We start from the raw sequence: 14,161 nt of genomic DNA on the forward strand, positions 1-14,161 counted from the left end.
GACCAAATATTGAATGAGAAGTTGCAGTGAAGCTATAGATGATTTATTGATTCTAGTTGCTCATCACAGAGAACACAGTAGAGTCCAGCATCACACTCTTCCTTAGCAAGTTGTCCTTTGTTAAAATTCTGTTCAAATTAGCAGTCCACAGAAAAAAGAAAATATATCTTTGTAGGAACATTCTTGCACCAAACGTCTTAACAGGGATTGACATGTCCTGATATCTGGTAATGGAACTGTAAAATGATTTGACTGTGAAATTTTCAGGTTTCTCTCATTTCCAAGTTCTAATATCATTTCTCCTAATGTCCACTTAGTGTTTTGTAGTTTATGTAGCATTTCCACCATACTTCCCCATTCAAATTTTTTCTAAATTGAGGGAAACCCAAATGGCATTTCCATTCAGCATCTGCATACAATCTGGCATTTGAGCTTCTTTGTCAGCAGCCATCTCAAAAAGAATAGGGAAGCTATCCATCTATGCCCTATTTTGACACTAGAAATCCCTCCAGAATTTCATGCCAAGCCCATGTCCAGCATTGAATCTTGCACCCTTTGAGAATAGATCAAATTTTTCCTAATAACCTCCCAAACTGAACATCCATGGGATTTTGGTACCCCTGGGTCCCACCCCAGGTTTCTAGATCCATATTTAGTCACTGACACCCTCCTTTATAGTCTAATAGTCCTCCTTGATTCTCACCAAATCTCCAAAACCACTTTCCCAATTGAGCAATCTTTATATTTTTCACCCTTCCCAGTTCCCACACCCAAACCTCCTTGGCAACTTGTCTTACACACCTTATTTTTTTGATGAGTAATAGTAAAATTTTATTAATTCAAAAACAGATTTAGAGTTGTGATTTCATACAATATCCAAGGGAGAGGCGCGAGCTGCAGCCCCTCCTAGAATCTTGCAATTAAACTAGGAAAACAATACAGGAATCACAACTGAGCCCAAAACAATTCTTCCCTATTTACCCTTTGCTTGGCTAACACATCGGACAAAGTATTTGCTGATCTCTCCACCCACTGTAAAGAGACCAACACATTCCTTGTCAACCAATTGAATTTATCCATTTTGTTCTTGTAGCACCATATAGCATCTTCATGATTTTTCAACCAGCCCACCACCACCTTCGAATCCCCTTCAATTATTAGATTCTATACCCCCTGGTTTGCAAATTGTGCCCCTTGTACAACAGCTAATAGCTCTGCCCTGATAGAATCTCCAACTCCTAAAGGACCCGAGTAAAGCAAGACAATCTCTCCATTCTCATTTCTTAGAATACCCCTCATTCTGGATAATCATGGATTACCCATGCTACTTCCATCAAAGTTTAACTTCAATGAGCCTTCAAATCGTGGAGACTGGCTTGTAATTAACTTGTCTTTTAAGTGTGATCACCTTGCTACTATTGACTAGTTTCTCCAAAAGTCATTAAAAGTGAATTGATAAAAGATTTCCAAAGTCTTCAGCCAAAGGATTGCCCTATGCAACACATAGTCTTCTAGTTCCTGACTGCTACTTTCCTTTTCTTGAAAAATTCTAGCATTCCTTTCTTCCTAAAGAGTCCAGATCAGGGCAGCGTGAGCGCATCTCCACATAAGCCTCCCTCTTTTCGTATGCCATGAGAAAGTAGAATGGTCAAAGATCATGCAGACTTCTGTTGGTAAGCTCCAATTACTCCCAAACAACAAAAGTAGCCAAGCCTAAAGGTCTGCAGAAAATGGACAAGATATTAGTGGATGGTAACAATCCTCCTCGTGAGCTCTGTAGAGGATACACCAGTTGGGAGAAATACAGAGGAAAGGTCTTCTCTTTTGTAGGTTATCTAGAGTGTTTACTTTTCCATTGAATACTTCCCAACAAAACGCCATAATCTTTGGGGGAACTGGCCTACACCAAATTTCCTTTGATGAAAAGGGTTGTTGAGCAGAAGACTGAGAAATGGATTTGAAATAAGAAGCACAAGTAAAGGCAACATAGCAAGTCAGATAGAGATTCAATTTCATCATCCCTTTGTCCCCTAAGAAACCCAAAATCCCAATTAGGAGCGAAGGGTGTTCTCGAGGGTGAGACAAATTTTGAGACCACCTCTTTTTTATACAAAGAAACAAAAAATAGCAAAGGGAAAAAGGTCCTTTAGAGGGGTGTCTCCTACCTAAATATCATCTCAAAAGCGAACAACATTGCCAGAACAAACATCATACCTGATAAAATCGAGAAATTGAGGAAGGGTGTTGTGAATGGCCTTCCAATGTGTTGCCAGGTTAGCTTGCCTTGATACACCAACATCCCATCCATTCTCAGAACTCCCATGAATGTTTCTCACCATCTCATGCCATAGCCTCTCACTTTCCAATGGCCATTGCCACAACCATTTCCCTAATAGAGCTTGATTTTTTTAATCACCCTCCCAAGTCCCAAACCCACTCTTCTTTACTTTTGCAAACAATTTTCCATTTAACCAAATGATCCTTTTTTTTTCTTGTTTCGGTTCCCACAGGAAGTCTCTCATCAACTTCTCCAACTTCCTAGCTTCCCTAGGTGGTATCCTAAAAACAAACAGAAAGTAAGTAGGTAAGTTAGACAAAGTAGCTCTTATTAAGGTGATTCTTCCTCCCAAAGAGATGTAATTCTTCTTCCATGAAGCTAATTTCTTCTCCAACTTTTCTAGCATTGGGGTCCAAAATCTGCTTTCTCGAGGATTTGCCCCTAATGGAAGCCCTAAGTAGGAGATTGGCCAAGAAGAGATGAACACTCAAGACACTCCGCAATAACTTCAATCTCCCCAACCTCCAAGTTTATACCTGATATGCAACTCTTCTCCAAATTTATTTTCAAACTAGAAACCCTTTCAAATCCTTTGATTATCTCCTTAAGGTTTGCTACCTTCTTGTTAAAACCTCCTTCACAAAAGATCATTAGGTCATTTGCAAACTGAAGGTGGGTGACTAGGATTTGGTGTCTCCCTATTCTCCAATCCCTAATGGCATCTTCTCTATCGGCCTTAGTAATGATCCTACTAAACACATTAGTTACCAAGGCAAAAAGGAAGGGAGAGAGTGGATCCCCTTCCTGACGCCCTTGCAAGCTGGAAAAAAATCTTTCACCACACCATTTACCTGAAAAGAGTAGTGACAGGTACTAATACACCCAAATATCCAACTACACCACTTATCCCCAAATCCACAGTTCCTCACCACTTCTAATAAAAACTCCAGTCCACCAAGTCATAGGCGTTTTCAAGATCCAATTTACAAACAAAACCTCTTTGGCTAGACCTTTTCATTTCCTCTACACACTCATTCATAATTAGAATATGATTTGTTAATTGTCGCCCTTGAATAAAGGCCCATTGAGTTTCACTGATGATAGAAGGGAGAACTGTTTTGATCCTCAAAGAAAGCACTGTAGCTAGAATTTTAAAGATGCTTGTCACCAGACTAATAGGCCTAAAATCTTTGGGTGGTTGGCATCAATCTTCTTAGGGATCAAGGCCAAAAAAGTGGCATTGATTCCAGGGCTTATTAAATGATTGTTTGCAAATTCCTTAAAGACTTCAACTAAATCTTCTTTTAGCACCTCCCAACAATCTTGATAAAAAACCATTGGAAAGCCATCTGGACCTGGAGCCTTGGATAGATAGACAACTTTCTTAATCTCTTCTTCCTTGAAATTCCTTTCCAATCACCTTGCCATTCCGTCCTTAAGTCTTGGCCATTCCACCCCTCCTACGACTGCTCTCTCACTCAAAGGTCTTCTAAGATCGATTTGAAGTGGTCCACATGTTTTTTGGCTATGTTATCCTGGTTGGTAATCACCTCCTCTTCTATCTCTAACTTGGTCACAAAATTCTTTCTTCGTCTCCCATTTGCCAAGTCATAGAAAAATCTAGTGTTCCCATCGCCTTCCTTAATCCACTTATGTTTAGATGTTTGTCTCCAACTGATTTCTTCCCTCAATAACACTTCTTCCAGATCCCTTTTCAATTGTCTCCATAACACTATGTCATCCTCACTCAAACCATTTTGGGAGTCTTTTACATCCAAGTTTTCTATTCGAGAGATTATGCTCATTTTTTACTCCTCAATTTTGCCAACTTGATCTCCATTCCACTCTTTTATTTTGACTCTCAACCTCTTTAACTTCTTATGAAACTTGACCCCCTTCCATGTTTCCTCCCTCACCTCTTTACCTCACCACTCCTTCACTTTTTTCACAAAATCTGGATGGGCAAGCCACATATTTTCAAATCTAAAAGATTTGGGTCCAGTAGGAAAAGACTTAGTGCCTATCTAGATAGGACTGTGACCAGAGGTGACCCTAGGTAAATGCTCTAGCAACCAAGTTTTCCAAACTGTTCTCCCTGGCTACATTAAATAAAAACCTGTCTAACTTTGAACATAAAGGGGTTTCCTGAAGGTTGGACCAAGTATAACTGGTTTGCAACAGAGGTATTTCCTTCAACTCACAATCTTCAATAAAACCATTAAATTTCCTCATGCTTGTTGTGATTACCTGTTGGGGATTACTGGTTTCTTTAGAGAATCTAATGACGTTAAAATCCCCACCCAGGCACCAAGGACCATCCCATAACCCCTTGATTGCATATAATTCTTCCCACATTTCATTTCTCTCTATAGGAGTTAGGGCGATAAACATTGGTTAGAACCCATACACACACATCCTTTACATTCTTGAACTTAATGGAAATGGAGAATCTTCCTATCAATTCTTTCACTGCTTCAACGACGTCCTCCCTCCTAGTGATTTAAAAGGCGTGCCTAGGCGCACAAGCGAGGCGCATTTTGGGGTATGCGCCTCACCTAGGTCCTAGGCACACGCCTGGGGTGCCTAGGCGTGTGCCTGATGCACTTCAGCCCAGGTCCTAAGTGCACCCCCTATTTGCTAATGTTGTTCATTCATCCATTGCAATAAAATATCTTCTTAAAGGGCAATGAAAGTAATAAAATCATTATTTTTATGTGAGAAATAAGAATTTCAGACCCTAACATAGACTTGTTCGGGCTTGCCTTGAGGGGCGTGGTACAAAGGTGACTCAGAGAATCAATAATGCAATATGTTTTACATCACATTAGCTACTTCAAGCAATGCAATATGTTTGCTTTTATTTTTAAATTTTCATTTGAATACGCTTTACATGATATGTTTATGTATTTTAATTTTAGATACTAGGTTTTTTAAAACATTTATTTTAAAATTTAAGTTTATATTTTTTTTTTGATGAATGAAGAAATTTATTAATTTAGAAAAAACACCACTTAACATTATGTTTAATATTTTTTGAATTTTCTGACTTTTTTTTTATGCTTTAGCTTTTTTTTTTGTAATTTTACGCCTTTCTTAAAAAGGCGTGTGCCTTGCTTTGCGCCTTGTGCCTCAAGCACAAATTGGCCCTTGCGCCATGCGCTTTTAAAACACTGCTCTCTCCATAGTGTTACAAGACCTCTAGAAAACTCCTAACCCATTTCCCATCTAATTCCATCAGTTTGGATTCTTGTAAAAGCACAATGTTGGGTTTTTTCCCCTTCGGAGTAGGTCTTTGATCACCCTTCTCTTTTTTTGCACTCCCTAGACCTACGTTCCAGCTAATAATTTTCATCAAGACAAAAATAGCAAAACACCCATGAAGAAGCCTTTGTCTCCTTATTTTAGGCCCTTCCTCCTATCCCCTCTACCACTAAATTCTAAATCTTCCTCAATGTCCGAGATTAGCCTTTCCACTTAAGTTCTTTTTTTCTTCTTTTTTCCTTTTTTCCCCTCTTCCTGATACAATAAGCATCCTCTTCCTTCTCTACATCCTTTCCATCCAATGTCTGAAATAGATCTTTACCCCGCTCGCACTCATTTTGGCTGCAACAGCTCTCTGTGACTCCTCCCTTTTTTTAGTTCCTCCAGCCCTATACAAATCAATTTCCATTATTTCAACTAAACAAGTTATATTTCTTTGCTTCCTTCCACTCTCTCCAACAGAATTTTCTTATTATCTTTTCAATGAGAGATGCCATTCCAGCTGGGACATTGAAAGAAAATACAAGGGGATAGAAGACAACACACTTTTTAATAAAGTGATTTTACCTATGTAAGAGATATTTAACTTTCCAAGAGGTCAACCTGTTTTCAATTCCTTCCACTATTGGCTCCCATATTGGTTTAGAATTACATCGTCTCCCACAGGCATGCCCAAATATTTCAATGTCAGTTTTCCACTCTGCACCCCCGCTCTTCTGTTTTCTGCCCAATTATCTAGCTCCTGGACCTCCCCCACAGCAACCAGCATAATCTTGTGCATGTTTAGCTGAAATCTTGACAACTTCAAACCATCTGAGTACTGCCATAACATATAGAAGTTGTTCATGCAATGCATCACCAAAATACAAGTTTGTCATTGGCATAATGAAACATTTATACTTCCACTCTTTCATTTCCGACTGCAAAACCTTCTATAAATCCCCCCAAAGTGGCCATTTTCATCATTCTACTGGGAATTTCTGTTCTGTCAGGCAAATGAACAGGGAAGGGGATGACAGGTGCCCTTGCCTTGGTCCTATAGATCTCTTAAACCACCTGCAAGCCACTCCATTCACCAAAACTGAGAAACACACACCTCCATCCAATTCCTCCATCTAGAGCAAAAATTCATCCTTTATTTTTTTTATCAATAAGGCAAAATTCCTCCTTAGTACTTAATCCAAAAATTGCCAGTTAACATAATTGTATTGCCTTCTCAAAATCCACCTTGCAAAATAACTAGTTTGAGTTAATAATTATTTCCAGCAATTAATCATAAGTTAACGTATTAATTATGGATTGATAATTATTTATAAAAAATTATGGATTGAGAATTAATCATAACAGTTAATTATTAATTAAGTCAGTGAGTTATTTGAATTTAAATGAAGGGACAATGGTAATTAACAATTTTTTTTTGATAAATCAATTAATGAGAAAATGGCTAGGCAACTTTAACTTGTATCATTCATATGCAGGTAATCTGATGGGTACCCACAATCTGACCTGACCCAACCCATTTATGTTAACCTAACAGTAGATTCAATCCATTTCCAACCTGCTAAATAAATGGATGGGTGGGCGGATTTAGTGGGTTGGGTCTAAAATTGCCACCCCTAAAAATGAGAAAGCAACCAAACGTTATAGCAATTTTTATTGCTACATGAAAAGCTCCTCCACAAGATGATCAAGAGATCTTCAAATTCCAAAATTAGGTGTTTCTACCATTGTCCATTTCACTATAAGTTTTCCTCATTGTGTGGGTTTGCAATTTTACTACTTGCAAGATTCATTTTTTAAGTCAAATCAAGAAAATTGCTATTTTATAACTGTGCTGGTAGATCTTTCAGAAATATTCTAGAATTACTTGCTTCTCTCTTTGATCTGGTTGGGCAATCTGCTAGGGAGGATAACCAAAACTTTGGAGATCTCATTGTTCTAAAAACAAGAAGTGGTACTAAAGTGGAAGGATGCTTGGATTTGGTCAACTTGATCATCCTTACCAAGGGGTGTTTGGGCTTTTGTGCTCTGTGTCACTATTTTATTTTTTGAAGGCAGCATGGCTGTTGCTTTTGTTCTTGAGTGATCTACCTAGTCTTACATTATTGCCAATTAATATCTTCAAGTTACTTTTACCAACTTATTTGAAGACAGGACACTGGCAGATAACAGCTAAGAAGAACTAACACAATTACCATTCTGGCATAGGGCAGGTAGGAAAGGTGATTAGGAGTAGGGTTCTGGATTTTTGGAGATTATTTAGAGTTAAGATTGATGGACTTAGTACAAAGTGAACATTTAGGATTGTGATAGAATGTTTAGGAAGAGAAATCTAGTTTTATATAAGTTGCTTTGGGTTTGACAGTTCAGTTAGGCCATAGAAACGTTATTACAATTTTATTGGGCAAAGTTTGGGAATTTTTAGGAATAAGGTTTATACGCATGAGAAGGTAGCATAGTAGGATGTTAAGGAACGTGAATTAAGTCAAATTGGGGTGGAAGGTTAAGTTAATTAGTGTTGGGATCATATTTAGGGTTTCTAAACACGAAATTTCACATTAACAGGGTAGCCAGTACTCTGTCATCAAGAATTTCTAAACTGGAAATTACATGCAAATGGACTTGCAAGGACCACAACTTGGATCTCTCCATGGAAATCAATAATTTCTCTACTGGAGTCTTTTTTTCCTGCGGTTCTTTGGATACTACTCAACCTGTTGTGGTATTAAATTCTGGACAGCCTTTGGTGGGGAGACACTCTTTTGTGTCAATCTTTTCCTTCACTGTTTCCCTTATCTGTCCTTTAAAATTCACCCATTGCCTTCTGGGCTTCCAATTCCTTGGCTGTTTGCTCTTGAAATTTTGGTTTTAGAAGAGGGTTAAAGGTTTGAGAACCAAAAGAAGTTATTTGATTACTTGATCTCCCCCACATGGGGTACTTCTCCTGGATAGAGAAAATGAAAAGAATTTGGCCAAAAACCCAAGTTCCTTTGCCGTTTTTTCTTGGAAATTTGGTTTTAGAAGAAGATTAAGGTCAATCAAAAGAAGTGGTTAGGTTACTTGATCTCCCAAATGGGATACTTCTGCTTAATGGAGAAATTGACAAGAATTTGGGCTTTTGGCCCTAGTGTATCCTTCTCTTGTACTTCTTTCTTCATGGTCTTCTTACCCCCCAATTATAGGCATGCACACACACACACACACAGAAAGCCTTGAGTGTTTCTGTTGAAATTTTGAAAATTGGTTTATGAGATAATCCAGAGTCCCAAGGAGAAGTCCCACTTGGTCTTTGCATCCCCATAGATGCACTCTGTAAGATGAATGATGAAGATCCCTATCATTTAATAATTTCCTGTCCTTTTATCTGGAATTTGGTTTTTCCCTCTTTATTTAGTGCTGCAGTTTTGTCAATATATTTGGTGTAAATGCGGTTACCCCTGAAGGATGTTGAAAGCTTGTTTAAAACCCATTTTGCTTGCCCTCCTAAGGAGAAGAGGCAAGATTATGTGGAGGTGTCTCAGAGCAGCTACTCTATAGACAGTACAGGAAGAGAAGAGTTCCAGAATCTTCAAAGAAAACTACAATCCGTAGAGATGTGATTCAGATCAATAAAAAATAGTAAAAATATTTCAGATTATAGCAGAAGAGGAAGGGAAGAAGAAGAAGGAAGAATGGAGAAGGGAGAAAGAAGGAGTTTAATAATCTCCTCTTTCTCCACTCTATTCTTTTATTAATCTTACTAAGATTACATAAATTACAAGTCTGCTCTTAAGTGGGTGTCTACCTCATCAGCATACTTAGAAAACATAAATAGAATTAAAGGCCCATTAAGAACAAATTACAAGAAAGAACTAATCAATAAGATAGTAACGGGCTAGGGCCCATTTGGCCCAGTCTCTCTACACGTAGAAGGAATGATAGATTTGATCTAATCAAGAATGGTGCTTTGGCTACAAACAAGAGAAGAATTAATACCTTTCTTGAGGGGATGACTTATATCCTCTTCTTGCATAATATGAACATTGAACCATTATCCATCAAGGTTGGGAACTGTCTGTGTTTCATACAATGAAGCTTATCCTTTTTTTGGCTAGGTAAATATTAATTATATTAAACAGATGAAATATTTACAAACTGTTCACCAGGGAGGGGGAGTGTCCCACCAGCACTCAGAAGTGAACAAAAAATTTGTATCATTAGCTATGGCATGAGCCACAACATCTACAGATCTAGACATATAAACACATTTAAAAGATTCAAAAAAGTCGTTAACTAGGTCCAAAAGGGGAAGACATAACCAAGGCACCCTGCTATCATGACCACGAATAGTGTCTACTTCAAAAGAGGTTGATTGCACTACCACATCCACATACTCCACTGGTGATTCTTTGCAAAAGATAAAGCCTGAAGGGTTGTTCCCAATCCTGCTTGCACCACATCTTAGACCTGTCCCAGAGATCCACCTGTTGCCACCAGAAAGCAATCATTCTTAATAACACAAACACGACCAAACAAATCAACATTATTCTTCAACAAACCTGCATCACAGTGAATCAGATAAGTACCTCTAGGAATACTTACAGAATCCAATAAGTTATAATTAGGAGAATGATTTAAAGACTGAGATATTCTGAAATTTGTCTTTGCATTTTGGGAGGGTTTAAAATTTTACCTGTGTTATCTATCAAAAGAAAAAAAAAAACGTTTACATGTGTTATCTAACACCCATGCACAAGATGAGATTTGTTATTGAATAACAAATAATTTCTTGCCATTGGATGTAATAAGAACCTATAACTAATGAGCTCAAAATTCCCATACCATCAGATTTATTTTGAATAGAAGGTAGAATAAAAAGGATTAAATCCAGAATAATTCTAGAATGATCATCTGGGATGGTTAAACACCATGGGCTCGCAAAAAGAATTGCCTGAGCAAAAGGGCAATAAAAAAAGACATGAATTGATGATTTCTCTTTGAATCCACAAAACCATAAATTCTCTATAGCCAATCCTCTGCTAAGAAAAAAGCATTCTTTTAACAATGAAACCCCTGCACAATCTCCATAATAATAATTCTATACGAGGAAAAATTCTTAATTTCTAGATTTTCTTCAAACATTGCCGAATATTTGTATCCAAGGGTTCTATTCAGACAGAAAATTGTTTGACAGAAAACTTCCTCTTTGAGATCCATGCCAAATGATTTTATCTGAAGATGGGGTATCAAAAATATCCTGAGCCAACTGTCGAGGAAACAGGTCCAGAATTTTAGCTCTATCCCTGTACAATCCTGGTTTATTAAATCCTTTACCTGAATGTTAACTTGATTTCTATTAGCTGGGCCAAGAGGGGCAAGTGAAGCTCATCTTGATGGGTGTAGCTTTGGTAATGGTAACTCTTGAAACTCAGGAATTCTAGGGATATTCAGAAACTCTTTAGGTGAGATCTTTAACAATTTGCACTGGTTCAATTAAAAAGGGCAGCCCAGTGCATGAGGCTCCCGCCAATTCCTGGTCTGGTTCAATTGGAAATGATAATTCCACTCATGCTGAATTGTTTTCTGTCTTACAAGGACTAGGGTTGGTTGTGTCTTTTGGTTACTTGTAACTTGTGCACTGGAACCACTACTCTACTGAAAGCAAGAAGCACACCTTTGTCTTCTTTGTGTTCAACATCCTATAATTGGCAGATGCATGTTAGACAGAGACGTAATTCTTGTTCATTACGAGTTAATGTCATGTAATTATGGTTCTTATGATGCAAAAAGTACAGTTTAGAATGCTGAACAGTGAATGCCTTTGAGGGTAGAGCGGTATTGTCTTGATTCATTTTGGTGACTTCATCAGTATGAAGAAGGATAAAACAACAATGAGTTGTCTACTTTCATCAAGGCGAAGTTATGGCTATACCATGCTGCTCCGTTGTCATCTAGTCTGGTCAGGATATCTGGGTCTGGCCCAGATGACCGGGGTTCAAATCCCGGCAACGGATTTTTTTTTTTTTTTCAGTTTAACAGATAATTTTCATCTTTGTTTTTCTTTAAACCTGATTCAGAATGAACACAATGATTGGTTGGATTACAATTTTGATGTCAATAGAATTATTCATTTGTTTCCTAGGTGCACATCTCTTTGCATTGTTTATAAAATGGTATGGTACACCTTTTTCTTTCTTCTCTATTAATTGTACTTTGGCATGTTCTGATATCTGCAGAGGTGGGCTATCATAAGGAAGCGCCAGGCCAACTTAAATCTGGGAGGAGTTGGCAACTCAACGAGTACACAACTCTCTGAGGCACAGTTGGCTGCTCGTCGGGCTGTTTCCCTAGCTCTCGATGGCATTTCGGCTGCTTGCTCAACTGGTACTGATTGTCTTTTTTCATTTCTTTATTCCCATTGTGTTATGCTTCACATTCAAACTATGTTTTATGTTCTTCTGGTGGGATAGACAACACCCCCCATCCCACTGTGATACGCGGTCCATACTGTACGGTTCATACATGCAAACGATATGGATTCTTCTGTCTCTGGGTTGTCTATTCGGTGGATCCTAGCCTGAAAAAGGTTTAGTAACTAGGAAATCCTAACTGACGAACTTCTTGATTGCCAACCAGATGTCTAATTGCTCATTTTCAAGCCTATATTTGAGTGACATTGTCATCAAATGTTTATGCTACTTATGCATACTCTGCAAAAATCATAATATGGTGGTCTCTTGGTTGAATAGTCAGGGTTAAAAAATTTATTTCCAAATGGGAGAAAATATATTTAGTAATTTATTACATTCAGTAAATTGCCAAATTCTTGAGCTGATTATTGTTCAAATTGGATTTTATTTTTGACTTAATACCTATTTGATCAACTTTATTGGATATGATGCTGATTAACCTTTGTCTGAAATTAAAACAGCTGCAACACTTTCAACCCTCCCATCCACTTCCTCTACACAACCTGCAACCCCAATAGAAGCTTCACTCACTTCAACTACACCGTCTGAATCCAGCATAAAGCCTGCAGTTGGTAGTAGTTTCTCCCAGGTGCATCAATCTCAACAGTCTGCCAACCAGACAGTGGCAGCGTCTCGGACAGCAACATCAAATGCAGCACCAAGATCTCGGGCAACCACAAAGAAATCATCAACTCCTGTCAAATCAACGTTGGGTCCAAACCCTATGGTACAAGCTGCAGCAGTTGCTGCTGGGGCTCGCATTGCCAACCCTTCAACTGCTGCCTCACTACTTAAAGCTGCTCAGTCAAAGAATGCTGTTCATATTAGACCTGGAGGAGGTTCTTTGATGAAAGCATCAGTTGGAGGTAATACAAAACCATTGACTACTAGCCATGCAGGGCCTCATCCTAATGTGCACTATATTTGTACTGGCCTTGCATCACCACAGCCGCCAACCTATTCCGGAATGATGCAAAGTGCCCCTCGTCCTGGTGGTACTCAACAAGCATTTGGCAATTCTGTGAGATCTGCAGTAGTCACAGGTCAACCTCCTCCGGTCAGTCTTACCACCTCATCAAATTTATCAGCCCAACAGACATCGGTGTCTTCTTTAGGTGTGACTCCATGTGGTGCTGATGAGGGAAAGATCTCAAATGGTGCTGGACTCATGCCCAGGGAAGAGTTAAAGTCTGGGGAAGAGACGAAAGCATTTGGCTCTGCCAATGTGCCCAAGGAACCCGTTCAATATGATGAAGCAGCTCTACCAAAGTTGGAGGCGAAACGTGAAAATGAAACATCAGTGGTTGAAAATGAGGGGGATTCAACAAAAATGGAGGCAGGTGGGAATGGACGAACAGCTGTTGTCAACACCCAGAATGATGAGAGCCAAAATTCTAGTGAAAAGATGGTATGCTCAGCAGTGGTGGGAGGACCCGACAGTCGATCAATGGATGATACGAGTGGTGAGAAGCAGAGTGTCCATGAGAAACAGATAAATACGAAGAGTGTGACGACAATTGAGGATAGTAAAGAGCAGACTGATATAAGCCCAGAGATGGTAGGCCATAAGCCATCCGATGAGAAGTATCCAATTAGCCATAGGGCGAGGGTGTGAGGGAATCATGTTGAGAAGTTAGGAATGGTGTACGCGTTGATGTTTAAGATTAGGGTGGTTGAAACGAATCATAGTTTGGAAAATATAATTATAGTTCAATTCAATTTCCTTGTTTGCATTATTGTCCATCTCCATTATCCTGATTTCTATCTCAATTGAGAGCTGCTGCTTCTTCAACCTAAAACCGAATAAAACAAAGGGGTTGAATTTTGAATCATTTGCTTAGCTGAAAATCTGCTTGGACAGGTCAAGAAAGGAAAAAAAATAAGAAAATAACCGGTTGACTGGTTGGTTGGGTCACACCCTTACAAGCATTTGGAGTTGGGATCTTGTGATATCACGGTCTCGGTCGCTCCTCTTCGTGGTCCAGTGCTGCATAGGTCCACGGATTTATATGGGTTGCAACAAAGTCTTGATTTATTTATTTATTTGTATCAAGAAACCATATTGGGCCTGGGTTATTTTTGAGGAGAGGCTTAAGGAAACCAAATTAGACATGTTTTATTCTTTTTTACTTCATTTGTAATATTTTTGAAAAGAAGCTTAGCCAAATAGCCA

General features: G+C 38.7%; 1 protein-coding gene across 1 annotated transcript in view; it reads left to right on the top strand.

Moving 5' to 3' along the window:
- LOC104611924 (Homeodomain-like superfamily protein) overlaps positions 1 to 13,731 on the top strand; it is a 31,641-nt gene extending 17,910 nt beyond the window's left edge. The window contains exons 5-6 of the mRNA XM_010279210.2: positions 11,755 to 11,902; positions 12,450 to 13,731. Coding sequence (XP_010277512.1) covers positions 11,755 to 11,902; positions 12,450 to 13,603 — 1,302 coding nt within the window. The 3' untranslated portion in view covers positions 13,604 to 13,731. The remainder of the gene's footprint in view (positions 1 to 11,754; positions 11,903 to 12,449) is intronic.
- The last annotated feature ends 430 nt before the right edge of the window (positions 13,732 to 14,161 follow it).

The sequence above is a fragment of the Nelumbo nucifera genome, chromosome 1, assembly GCF_055504915.1.
Source record: "Nelumbo nucifera cultivar China Antique chromosome 1, China Antique-T2T, whole genome shotgun sequence".
Lineage (NCBI taxonomy): Eukaryota > Viridiplantae > Streptophyta > Magnoliopsida > Proteales > Nelumbonaceae > Nelumbo > Nelumbo nucifera.